At 35.4% G+C, this 13,867-nt stretch overlaps 1 protein-coding gene across 1 annotated transcript in view; it reads left to right on the top strand.

The window, feature by feature from the left end:
* The window catches only part of SPEF2 (sperm flagellar 2), a 68,886-nt gene extending 55,225 nt beyond the window's left edge, over positions 1-13,661 (top strand). Inside the window, 8 exon segments of the mRNA XM_075726260.1 lie at positions 2,692-2,830; positions 3,751-3,980; positions 11,374-12,566; positions 12,669-12,886; positions 12,968-13,176; positions 13,235-13,388; positions 13,491-13,620; positions 13,623-13,661. Coding sequence (XP_075582375.1) covers positions 2,692-2,830; positions 3,751-3,980; positions 11,374-12,566; positions 12,669-12,886; positions 12,968-13,176; positions 13,235-13,388; positions 13,491-13,620; positions 13,623-13,661 — 2,312 coding nt within the window.
* Positions 13,662-13,867: the final 206 nt, after the last annotated feature.

Here is a 13,867-nt window from a genome sequence, read left to right on the forward strand (position 1 = left end):
AAGAAAAAGGAGGAAAGAGAAAGGAGTGTCTGGAGAAATCAGGAAGTTTTTTAGGGTGGTAGTCATCAGTGATTTTGTGGTAAATGTATTTAAAATATAAATGTGTTTTTCATTCTTCTTTTTGTTCTCTTCTGTTTCATTTAATTTAATTTCATTTTCCATGACTAAGCAAGTATTCATCATGAGAGAATAAGTTTCACATAGGTGGTTAGCCACTCTTCAGTATTCCATTGAATTGAATTCAGTGTTTGAAATGTTTTGATCTGGGAAAGAATTTGTTGGCAATTATATATTTCATTGATGCTCTTCTCTCTGATTCCCTCTTTCTCAAGCCGCATGGGATTCAAGCAACAAGACACAGATTTTGCTTATTCTTCCAAACTCCTTTGCAGACAGACCCTTCCAAAATCTGCATATTGTTCAGTCATTCTCTCTTTGTCTGTCTTACCCAATAACTTCCAAGCCAACTGGTCAATTTCAGCCAAAAGTAGATGTTTGAAAATCAGAAGTCGCAAACTGAAAATGGGTTGAAGTTTTTTTGAAGATGGGTTTAGACTAGAGGAAAAAGACCTTTTTCTCACTAAAGGGAAGACAGAACCTAGCTGTTAGAGATTCTGTCTGGCAACAGCTGGCAAGCCCATCATCATGTATGTTACCTCTTTGGTGGGCTAACTTTTGCATAGTATTTATTACAAAAAGAGGGCAAACAGCAGTTAATGAACAAAACACAAATTCATAAGGCTTCCTTAGGTCCACACCAGACCAAATGCTTGTACACCTACCACTTTCAACATGGTTTAATCCAAAAGCAGTTTAGGAATAAATATTCTAAGTTTTTGGGATAGTGAGGAGAGGAGTGGTAGTAACTTTGAAGATCTTAATAGTACAGAGACGAATTTTAGTGATTCATCGACATGTTTTGTTTTCTTGAGGTTGCTTCATCTTCATCTTATATTTAACAAAAAAGCCAAGATAACAATCTAAGGAAGACTAAACATGTTGAGCTATATTTCTTAATTGCACAAGCACATAGCTGGTACATTTGAGGATCATAGTTTCACTTACAGCTGTGATAACTGGATGCTTGTGCTTTTGGTTATACAGATGCATAGAGACTAGCAAAGTCACTAGCTGTGGACAGTTGCTAAGCTTTTAATGTTGATTTCATATTCTGTTTCTCTGTTGCACCAATGTGCCTTGCCTTTTACTCTGCTACTGTTAAGAGAGCAGCTTTATCAGTGGACTGTGCAGTACCTGCTTCTGAAAATGCAAGGGATCAAAAATTGTCATACACTTGTCTTTGTAACTTATCTATAACAGCTACTCAAAGAAAATGCAGAGAAGTCAGAAATAAGGCAGGCTTAAACTGTATTAAAGAAAGGTGACTAGACAGGCACAAAGCATCCTCAAAGGTCGTTTCAGTTGCTTGGAATCTTTACTCTTTGCCATCAAATAAAATAACCTGCTGTGAGACCCAAGTCCATTTTATGTTTAAAATTTAGAACATCAACCTTTTCTTGCTCAAAACAGAAGGTGTGCAGAGTTGCATTCTACTGTGACTGAGAAATAACATCAAAAGGACATGCCTTATGTTTTTCAGGGTCCATCTTTCTACATTGGTTGCCTAAAGAAATTTTCAGCCCCAGACCTAAGTATTTTGAAAACTTAGTAGTGTATAGAAAAAGGATTATAACGTAAATAATTTTACAGTCTTTGAAGTCACTGTACCAATAACTATAAAATATTAATTGTTTAAAAGATTCTGCAGTACAGAAGGTTAAATATGAAGAAAAATCAAGTTGAATACTGAATTTGCCTTCAGGCTTGAAAATCTCTAGCTACTGGTCCTCTTTCTTACTCTTCTTTTGTAAGGCTTTGAATGTCTTTCAGTGCCTGTTCCATGTGTCTCTCAGTACATTACCTTAGCTGTGTTTTCATCCAGTTGGCATCCTTTTCACTTTGGACGTTGCTGGCTTGTTCCCATTTCTTGTCCTTTTAACTCCTTTTTTTTAAATATTAAACTCTCAGTGAGAGACCTGATTATTTTTTTTTCTCAGTTCTTCCCTTTCTGAAAACTAGAAATCATGACATTCTCAGTGTTTTGAAAAGTCTCATGTAAATACTTTGTGCATAATTTTGGTAGAGGTGAATTATTTTCTTAGTGCTCACTAACCAAACTGTTTTCTAATGCAACCTGAGTTTTAGGCTATGAAATAGTCATATGTAGGAAGTTGGAGCAAAACCATTGAGGTTAATTTTAAAGGGCTGGAGGTTAGAAACAGAAAAGCCAACATTTATTGTGACTAACATACATAATGATTTAGATGTGTTTTCCTTAAAATTTATCCATAACAGGGTACTCACACTTATATTATTAAGCTTCTAGGTCTTTTGCTCTATAGTGTTAATTTAGTTCAATGTCACTGTCTACTTAAACATCCCCTGCACCTCTGTATTAGTTTATTAAGATATTTGTTACCTTATGAATTCTGATGCTTACAGAAGACACACTTTTGTAAAATACATGGTGCAATAGGGGTGATTCTGAAAACTAATTTGTTCAAGAATATGAGAAATTAAATATTTTACTGCCTAAAAACAGGTTAACATGTTAAACTTTAGGTGCTTAAGAATAAGAATTTTCCTCAAATTTTATAAATATTAATTATTATGACATTACTGTTTAAACAGAGGTAGCTGCAAAATCTCGACTAGAACTTATAAAAGAAAAAGCTTTAGCATTTGTTGAAGAGCTAACAATGAAAGCAGAAGACGCTTATAAAGATATGGAAAAGTGGCTTGGATCCAGGTTCTTGGCAGAAATGTCCAGGTAATGTATATCCAATTCTAAACAGTTCTTTTTTTTTAAACAGGATCACTCTATGACACTTAGACCATCTGGCATAGAATGGCCAATGTCCATTTTGTTAAATGATTTTACTCTCCGAAAGAAAGGGGTCACTTTGCCTTTTGGAAAATGTTTCTGGCCTGTACTAACTTTTGAAGCATACCTGGGACAATGCTCATTGATCCATGTCAGGGCAAGCCCAAGACAACAAATATGAATGTAAGATGTGAAGGCTCTAGCAGGCAGTAGCTCAGAGGCTGATCCTCTGCCTTCCAGCCAGTTTTATTTGCTCTCCTGAGAACAAGCACTACCAAAGACACAATACTTACAGAACATCATGTCCTTTGACCTGACACCTCAGGCCAAACCTATGTCTAGTTGAACATTATAAACAGCTGATGTCTTTCCCCATATAAATTGTACTCATTACACTTGAAACAGGCTTCATATGCCCCTCCACAATGCTACTCTAGAAAGTGCTTTGTACAGCTAGGATTTAATGCTACTGTAGAAAGTGCTTTATACGTCTATGATTTAGGGGCAGAGCAGAAGACAAGGCATTGAAATAGGCTAAAGGATGATTACAGATGGAACATGTATGCTCCACCCCTATAAAATTTATGGAATAAAGAAAGTCTTATCCTTTCATACTTTTCCATCAGGTTTCTTCTGTGGCTTAGATCTGCATTTATACAAATTTCTTACCACAGTCAAAAGATTTCTTGCTGCCAGAGGAGGAGTACACTTCATAATGATTTTGCTGAGTACAGAATTCACACGGAGGATTTGTAATTCTTACTTCAGAAAAGTTCTCAAGGTGTAAACACATTACAATTTGAACCTAAGTTATTATCATTGTGTATTAAAAGCACTCATTGTTTTCTGCATTTACACTTTGACAGTATTGAAAAGCTGATTGAGGTTGCACGACATCATATTGAGACTTCCAGCAAAATCCAGTACAAAATTACTTTAGAAGAAACAGATTTCTTCATCAGTAGTGATGTAAAATTGATTCCTGACCTTGTTCCTTCACCACATGTTCCGCACATAGAGACCTCTGGAAGTGGTACTCTAACTATTTCACAGCTTACTACACTTCATAAGCAGTTTCTACAGGTGGCACCTAACGGTAAGAAAAATCTTTCCTTTTTACTACCGAAGGACTGCTAGTTACCCACTTGTAATTTAAAGTAACTGCTGTGAGCTACTAAACATTAGTTACCTATATTATTAAAAATTGTACTACAATTAAAGATCCTGCTACATATAAAAGTAAAGTTGTAGTGCAGAATATTGAAAATGTGATATACCAGACCACTGGAAAGCTTTTAATGTCTTTTCTATGAGCTTTATATCCTCAAGACCACATACTTAATACTCCTCTAACAGGTGTCTCTGTAATATGTTTTTAAGAGTGGTACATAGCATGCTTACTTTGCTTAAAGATTCAAGTCTTTAACTTGTTTACAAATTCATAGCTCCGTGAACACTGAACCTATATTATTTTAAAGTACATTTTAAAAGAAATCAGTATTTTCATGAAACTATTATATAAAGTCTGTTTTAACTATTAACCATTATATTCTTCAAGTCAATGTGTGCCAGTTGTTTTGGGTGATTTGCAAGTGTTAACTCAGATATGTATTTTTTTCCTTTGTACATGCATTTAATGTATGCCTACCTTCTAATTATGGGAATCTTAGGCTTAGGATGCCTGGAAAGACTTTTTTGCAAAACTTCCTACTACTGTACAAATGTTACAAAATAATTTAGGTAAGGCAGTTTTAAACTGAGATGGAAAGTAGTTAAACACATATTTGTAGAGAGTTTCATTACTACCAGTGTTCCATATTATAATTGTAATTTTAGTATGACTGCCACTAAGATTGTGAAATACAATATGTAAATATGTACTTACAGTTTTGGATCCGACTCTTCCAGTGGAATAAGGCCACAAAGGCACAATGAAGTTGAATTTAATTCTTTATTGAGAAATACTTTTCATGTGTATTTGTTGAGAAATTCCAATTACCTTTTGAGTATGAACCTATTTTAGGCAGAAAGATGTTTACAGTTTTCTTTCACAGAGATGCATATCATCTTATCTATAGGGTGGGAGTGTGGGTGTGGGTGTAAGCATTCCAAACTCTCCTGTGGAGATTAATTTAGCAGATAGTATTGCATGTATAATGCCATGTGAAACTAAAAATCCATATATCTGTAATCATTAGATAGTGCCATGGAGGTGAAACACAGATACTAGTTTGACTGGTCATTCCGCTTAAAAGGTTTTCTTTTGTTTTTAAAATCATTTATTCTTTAAGATACTTAAAACTATAAAATTTTTACTAATACAAGCACTAATATTCTTGACATGTTTAAGACAGAACAACTATTTTCCTTGTACATTTGTAATAATTAGCAAGAAGACAAATGAAATCTTTAGCTTCCTACAATATTGTCCTTTTGATAATATTATATTCACTAAAATGACCCAAGATGACTTGAACGGGGACCTTATTTTAAACAATAATTCCTTACCATTGTCCCAGAGAACATGCAACAGCATTCTTTTGCTGTCTGGTGACTATTAAGTCAAGATATTTACCTTTTGGATAGTTGAATTAGGATGGGGAGCACAAGCTGTTCCCTTACACACTTTAAGACTGCATAAATCACATCCCAGACTTCCTAAGGCAACCACTCCCCTTGATTATAGAGACTCCACAGGAAGAGTTAAATCCTTCCTCTCCTAAAACACCAGGAAATTTTTTCACATCCTTCTGTCTCCCCTTGTTCAATAGAACGCTCAACAGAAAATACGTGCCTCCTTAGTAGTTAGTCTCTTATTGAACAAAAAAGGGAAAAACACTAAAGCACCCAGCATACTGGTGGTGAAACTGTTGAGGACCTCCAAAAAGATTTAGATTTGCTGCCAGACATGTAGTTTTCTAATCTTAGTCTTCCAATTCTTACTCACCTGAGCAGTCTGAGCATTCATAATGGAAATCCACACAAAGAAGCACATGAGGCATAGACTATAGGGCAAGTCTAAGTAGAATAGATCTACCAATCTTCTATACTATGTAAATAGCAAAATTCCTAAAGTTGTTCTGAAAATTGAATATTAGGCTTATTTTCTATAGCATTATGGAGATTACATGAAGAAGAATTTTACCTAGAAATCTAAGCAAAACAAAGAGTAACAAAGGAGAAATTATGATATTGGAAGAAATAAACATGTAAACAGTTTTCTCACAGGATATTTGGTAGATGTCAAAACAAGATCTGTTTAACAAATTGCCAAAATGAAAGCAAAAAGTGGGATTGCCAATATACTTTAAAATTTTTTGGTATTCACAAAAGAAATCATATAAAATAGTAAACAGTTTCATGTTTCCTAGGAATTTGAAGTATTAAAGAACTGCCGATTCATCACAGACATCTTTGTTCTATCCTGCACACTTGGTTCTCCATGGAAGCACATTACTCGCCATTCTAAGCACCGATGGACAAAAAATAAAGCCTCTGCTGCACCTTCCTACCTACTGATACAGTCTTTCATTTGATAAAGAAATACTTAAATTATTTTTTTTGGTATTATTCCAAGTGCCAGTGCCCCAACTCAAGGTGTCTCTGCAGCATTTGTTAATTTTACTAACTCCTTTGATCAATTTGTTAACAGTGCTTCAATATATTGCCTCAGGAACATGCTGCTTTTTTATAGGAAGAACTGTGGCAGGTCTTAAGTGGAGCTACTAACACTCTGGTTTTTTTGTTTTCTCTTCTACAGTTTGTTTGGGTGTGTTCTGTTCTTATCAAAAAAATTAAACTAACCATCTATTAGATCTCATCCCCTTCGATTACCTTTAGCACTGTTTTCTTCCTATGACCACATCTATTATTAATTCAGTTAGCACACATCTGGAATGTCTCAATTTTCTTCTAAAGGTGCTTCAGAGAATGCGATTTTGGTAATGTTTTGCATTACCAAACAGATCAAAATAGATTCTAGCCCAGACTTTTGTTCTCCATCTTATGACTGAATTACACAAGGGAATTCTAAATTTTGTTTTTTCACAGTCATGATCCTCATGAACCATTCCAGTTTCAATTATAGAAATGATTATTCATCAAAAATAAACTTCAGTCAGGTTTAAAAACCTTCTATATATCCCATGCCCAGAAAATATTTAAAATGCTTATTTATGAAACTATAAAATAGTCTGCTAAGATGTGAACCAGTAAAACATAGAGGACAGCCTATGACCAAACTGTATTTCTATTTCTTTTCAAATTGTAGACCTGTCAATTGAGTTTTACTGTGTTGCTAGATTTGGAACAGATATGCATCTTAAAGCGTGCATCTAGTTCAGCTGAAATTTTACCTTTTTAATAGAATATTTTGTTCAGTGGAACAGTCAGAATGATATGCTGACCCTGAATAATGTCTGTAGATTATGCTTTCTCTTCCCAAGCACTTTTGTAGAAACAACTCAAGAGCTTACGATAGTAATCCTCATGATCTGACTTTGATGTGGATAGAGTGAAGTCCACATGTGAGCATAGAAATAAGTTCATCATCTCTAACTTTTCTAAGACTATATTTCTTTTCAATCTGCTTTTCCCAAAACTTGGAAATAAGAAGGGTTAAGTTTGTAGACAGAGGAAGTGTCTTTTACTAGACAAATGATATAGATAGAAAATGCCTAAACTTTTGGGATAAAAAGCCCTTAATCAGAGATCCAGCATAGATACAATACCTCTCCCTACAGATAATGGAAAATTTGGTAATTCTACTTAGTTTCACTTACACCTCCTGTTATGTCTCTTACTAAATCATGGATGTTATTTAATTTCAGAAATCTGTGACTGTTTGGCTATGGTGTTTAAAAATCTGTGTATCCAATTGCTTTTATGAAACATATTTAACATGTTTGTGTATGTTTCTGTGCATTTGAATATATATATCCATGTATCAAGGTTTCAGTCAGCATCGCAGAGGAACTCGTCTTTCCTCTCATTGCATCTGTGCAGCAACAGGCATACCTTACTCTGTGTAATTCTAAATTTAAAATCTCAGTTCTTGCTAATTCTTGAAGAATGGACATATAACATAGCAGAATCAGTAATAATTAGTAAATAAATGAAGTAAATATTTACAGTGAAAATCACCTGCAGGGGATGATGAGTATGTCAGTATCTTGGAGGGAAGCATATTTTTGAGACTCCTGTCTTTTTCATCTAAGGACAGAAGTATTCCATATTGCTAGCTTTTAGACTACTAAAGTTAGATGAATATAACTCAGCCTCAGGGTTTATTTCACTCAGTCATCCCTTACAGCATTGGTACAGACTCTGGTGCATGACTTGCATAGATCATCATCCAAGCTTCTCATCAGAAATTGCTATGGAAACATTTTTCTCAGTGAAAATGGATGGGAATAGGTATCTGTTTAAATGTTTTGGTAAAATTTGATGAAAAGGGAATACAATGTTAACATAATTCTCATCTCTAGTATAGGTTTACGATCTCTTCATATTTTGTGCCTGTGTAAATTTATGCTCTGAATCTTTACTACAGTTTCTCAGTTTAGGGAAATATTTTCATACAGTGACTGGTGTATCATTAAGAAATAGTCTCTTTTGTGTATCTGTGCCTTATAAGTGAGGCATGGTGATTGGTCTTTATTTCTTATGTCCCTTTAAAATGCCATAGTCCTCGTTCACAGGGTACACATATAGTGTACACTTATGCTGTTGTCATTCTTAATGCTCCTTTTTGAATGTTTATTTTTCTGTTTTCAGTTTTGCTTGTGGTCATAATCTTAATTTCTTCACTAATTAATTTTTTGCATTTGTTTATTATGTTTCTGCACTGCTTATTGAAACTTACATAAATGCTTGTCAGTGTCACCTTATGTATCAGTGAATGATACTCACTTTTTAAAAAGATTTGAATGAAAAACAATTCTACCTTGTGTAGCTTTTTCTACATTAGTTTTCCTTTTGATTTCATTGATGACAAACTTTTATGTGAAAAAGAGGTTGCTTCATAAATAGTACAGGCTGGCTTCCTTTTGTATCCTGTGTTCTCTCTTTCCATAGTACCACTGCAACAAATCCCACCTTTCCCATGTTCCCAGTTTCTTCCCACTAGTCCATCTCTTGTTCCTTTCCATGTCTGTTAGCCTCATTTAAAAAAACAAAAACAAAAACAAAAACAAAATGACCCCAACCATTGTCTTTCTTTCATGTCATCTTACCTGCATGTTTTGCTTGCACAGCTATAGCCAGGATGCACTGGATGCTGTGTGTGGTCTAGAATTGAATTTAGGCTGACTTACATGTCTTGGCCACAGAGTGGATAAAAACTGGTCATCTCCCCACTTCTTTCTAGGTGGGAGTGGTATGAGGATCTTTGTCCTGTATCTCGGAACAGATCTGAAAGAAATTTATAGGACCTTCATAACTCTACCCTACTGACAAACTTGGTTCAAATTGGCCATTCTAAAATTAGCAATGAGGGAGAACTGGCAGACAGACAGATTGATGTAGAGATATATAGGCCGCACAACTGCATAACCTTCATTGCCTTTGGTAAACATGGTAAGAATATACTAGACGGAGGATCTGTAGTGAGTATAATCATAGTTTAGATGGATTATAGAGCTAATCTGATGATTCGTGCCTCTTAGCTATATATTTACTGTTCTCACACACTATAGGATACGGTGTTTTTCTAAAGACACATGGAACTGATCACATGTAAACACATGATGTCCCCAACATATTTTTCTGAGAGTTTAAACCCTTATGTCTTGAAATAAAAAAATTCAAAACTTGAAAAATGTTGGTAACAGTGAAAGTCCATCTTACAGGGAATCTTATCCCTGACAGTGGCTCACAGAATCTACTCTGATCCCCATTTTTCTAATCAACAGCAGATTTCTACAGGTGCCCATACACTCCAAGAAGCAATAGGCACTATAAAGGTATTACAACCATTTTGTCCCTTCCACCTTCTGAGTTCTGCAGCTGCAGATCCATTAATCCTCCCCCCATCTGTTTTTCACCTTTTCTTGCAGTTTTGTGGCTGCCTAATGTTAGGGAAGGTTTTTAATCTTTACTGTATGTATGTTAAGAATGCTTCTCCTCCTCTCTTTTTGGTCCTGGGTATGGTGCTTGGGCACATGTCAGAAAAAGCTTCTGTGGTCTAGTTGGTTTTGCTGTCCATGTGGACCATAGCTGCTACCTCAGATTTCAAGTTCTTTAAAAGAATCACTCACAATGGAAATGTATTTAAACTGCATGTTCCTAACATTTTTTAATATTATGGCCTTTCAGGGTGCTCAGAATAGAATGGAGCAGACAAACTGTCATTTTTATGACAATGGGAACAAACAGTTCTCACGAATTGTATAAAGCATATAAGAAAATTTGCCCCTTCTTGTAAAACAGATAAGAGTGGGGTACAAGGACTCTTTTTCTTAAGACCTTTTAGAACACCAGAAATGGCATTTCTTTCTATGATTAACTTAATGTAATCATTAATTTTGCCTCTTCACGTACACATCACAATAAGGAGGGTGGGGAGTCAGATTGTTCTTAGGTCATTTCCTCAGTGCTTTACTTCTGCTATTTCCCAATGAATATATTTCTAGTTTTATTGCCTCAGTTCTGCATGGAATTTGTCTTCATTATTTGACTGCTTTCTTTTCAAAGTCATGACCTTATGGCAACAGTGTACTAAAAGAATCATTAAATTACTTGCCAAAAGTATGATATTCATGAGCTGTAGAGATAGAATTTTCAAAAATGTCAGCTTATGGCATTTGTTCCTACAAAATATAAGAATGACCATCTTGAGAACAATTTGGGAAAATAATATTGAGAACAATCTCAATGTTTACAAATGCCTCAATTTTGAGAATAAAATGTGAAGCTTGCATAGTTCCTCTTTCTCAAAGCAGTAATAAAATCATTCTGCAGATAAATATATTTTAAGAAGATTAGGTCAGCTGCATATGCCGTAGAATGTCTTATTCATTCTGTGACAGGTATTTGATTATGTATTTATGGACTTGCTCCAAGTTAACTTTTCTGTAATGTCAGGTGTAATGGGCATCATAATAGGTTTGTGACTTCAGTAATATCTTCTGGAGACATTTTGCCTGAAAGAGCATTCTGAATTCCACTCCCTAACTGTTTTTCTCTGTTTCAAAAGTGGTATTGATGCTGCTGCACTTTACTGGTTGCATAGTCTGACAAACTTCTGGTAGTCAAAAGGAAATTGGAGTCAAAACTGACCATTTCTTGCAAGGGTTCTGGGTAACCTCCAAATGATTTAAGAGTAGATCTCAGTTTTTCTTGTTCTCTTTTATGGCTGTTTATTTTAAGTCACAAGTTTATTTTTAGTCCCAAATTAACAAAATTAATGTGGATGAGAAAAGAAAAAATACAATTGATAATTTATGAAATAAAAACTATTTTATATTTAGTTCTTTCTTTTTAAATTATAGCCATAAGAGCACTGAAGCAATTTAAAAGCAAGAGTAATTCTTCTAGCAAGAGAGAAGTTGGTGACAGAGGGAAAGAGAAGAAAGATTTGGAACATCAGAGAACAAAGAGGAATTGCCAGTTTCCAAAAATATGGCTAACAAAATACTCCTGGTTAAAATATGATGATGAAAGGGGAATCATGTTTTGTGCACCATGTCGTAAGCATAATGTGGATTTGGGGGAAAACATTCGTAATTTTTGTTCTGGCACTGATGACTTCAAACTTGAATTTATAAATACGCACCAGAGTAGTGAAGCTCATGCCTGGGCTACCTGCGTGGAAGCTGCCAGTACTGCTTCATCAAATACAGCTTCTGCTGAGCAGATGTTGAAGAGCATGAACTCCATAACATTAGGTAGAGTAGAAAATATTTTTAGAACATGCCATGCTATTGCTAAATCTGGTCGTCCTTTTACAGATCTTGACTGGATGTGCAAACTAGATGATATGAAAGGAGTGGATATTGGTTCTGTATTTAGAAATGACAAGTCGGCAAGAATGTTTATACATTTTATTGCTGAAGTAGAAAGAAGAGCTTTGAAAGCAAAACTGGAGACATGTAAATTCTTTTCTGTTATTAGTGATGGAGTCACAGACAGTATACTCAAAGCAGCTGCAGTTGTCTACGTACGCTTTGCAAATGAAGGAAAAGTCCATTGCCAGATTGTTGGAGTTCAACCTGTTCACAAAACTGATGCTTCAGCTATAAAAAATGCAATTGAGGAAACATTACAAATAAATCTTCAGCTCAGTCTGGCAAGCCAATACTGGTCAAGAAAATTAGTTGGGTTTGGAAGTGATGGGACAGATGTCATGGTAGGAGAAAATAGTGGGGTAGCTAAACTTCTGAGGGAAATTCAGCCATGTGTACAGTCTGTGCATTGTTTTGCTCACCGCCTAAAGCTGGCTTACAGAGGAGCTCTGAAAAATATTCAGCTATACAACATCTTAAGAAATGTCTTGAGAAATATGTATTACTTCTATCGTAACTCACCTCTAAATAGGAAAAATCTCAAAGCCACATATGAAGCCATTAAGTTACACCCAGGTATTCCTTCTCGCCTTGGAGGCTCCCAATGGCTTCCTCGTCTACAAACAGCTCTGCAAATTCTACTTAAAGGTTATCCTGCAATTGTTCTACATCTGAGTAAGGTAAATGATTTAGAATTTGGATGTCACTTCAGGAAAAATTAATTGCTGTGGCTAATTTTGGCCCACATACCTGATGCTTTCTTTTTCTATATTGATTTCCAGATTGAAATTGATTCAAGGGCCTCAAAACGGCAGAATGTCTAAGGCCTTTTACACCTCCTTCTGAGAATGGAGCTAGTCAAGTTTTCTCACTTCTTGTTGGATGTCATCAATGTCCTCAACATTCTGTCACATGTTACTCTGGATCACAACTCCTCCATTGCAGACATATTTGCAACTGTGCAGTCAACGCTGGAAACACTCCACATGTATCAAACAAGGTCTGACATTTCTAACAATCATGATCTGTCAGGATACAATAGAAGAATATTATATATTGTTTTGTATTCTGTATCTTTCAGAGCTGGTCCAAAGGAACGCTTGATGGATACCATTCAGCACTTTCATGGTTACCAGCTTGTTGGAAAGGGAAATATTTCAGCAGTACGAACCAAAGTACTAAGTAATTTGGTGAAGAGGCTACATGATTGTTTTTGCGATGCAAGTCAAGATGTTTTGAGGGCAACTACTATTGGAAGTTTTAAACTATGGCCTGAAAAAATGAAACAAGGTATAGAACTGTGATAGTGGCTATTTGAAGTGCATCTTCTAAATTTTTTAAAGGCAAGAAAAATATTTTTGGTTTGCCTCTGTTATAGAATTCGGTGAAAAGGAAGTGTCTGTCTTGACTAAACATTATGAAGTCATACTAGAAGCTGCTGGTGTGAAAATAGTTGAAGTAGAAACTGAATGGAGCATGTTGAAATTAGGGCTGTATGACAGGTAATAAGAAAACTGCATTTGTGTCCGTTTATTGATTTACTCAAAGGAATTATGGAAATACATTGTGACAGTTATAATTATACTTCTTACCATGCTTTTTAGATCTCAGAACATCCAGACCTTGACATGGGATTCAGTGAACTCAGATTATTCAAAGAAGTATCCCAACATCCTGACACTGGTAGATTTGATCCTAACTCTGCCGGCAAGCTCATCTGAAACAGAGCGAGGCTTCAGTCAAATGAAACTCACCATGACGCATTTGCACTCTAAACTAAAGTCTGAAAGTGTGACGGATCTTATGATAATTCAGATGAACTCCCCAGATATCAAAAAATTTGACCCCCAGAAAGCTATTCGTTTGTGGAATGCTACTTGGCAGAGAAATAGAAGACTACAGGGAGGTGATATGGTGGCAAATGAAAGACCAGATTACTCCTCTGAGTTTGATTTGGAGAGTCTCTGTGGAACTGACTAGA

The sequence above is a fragment of the Pelecanus crispus genome, chromosome Z (assembly GCF_030463565.1).
Source record: "Pelecanus crispus isolate bPelCri1 chromosome Z, bPelCri1.pri, whole genome shotgun sequence".
In the NCBI taxonomy this organism is placed as follows: domain Eukaryota; kingdom Metazoa; phylum Chordata; class Aves; order Pelecaniformes; family Pelecanidae; genus Pelecanus; species Pelecanus crispus.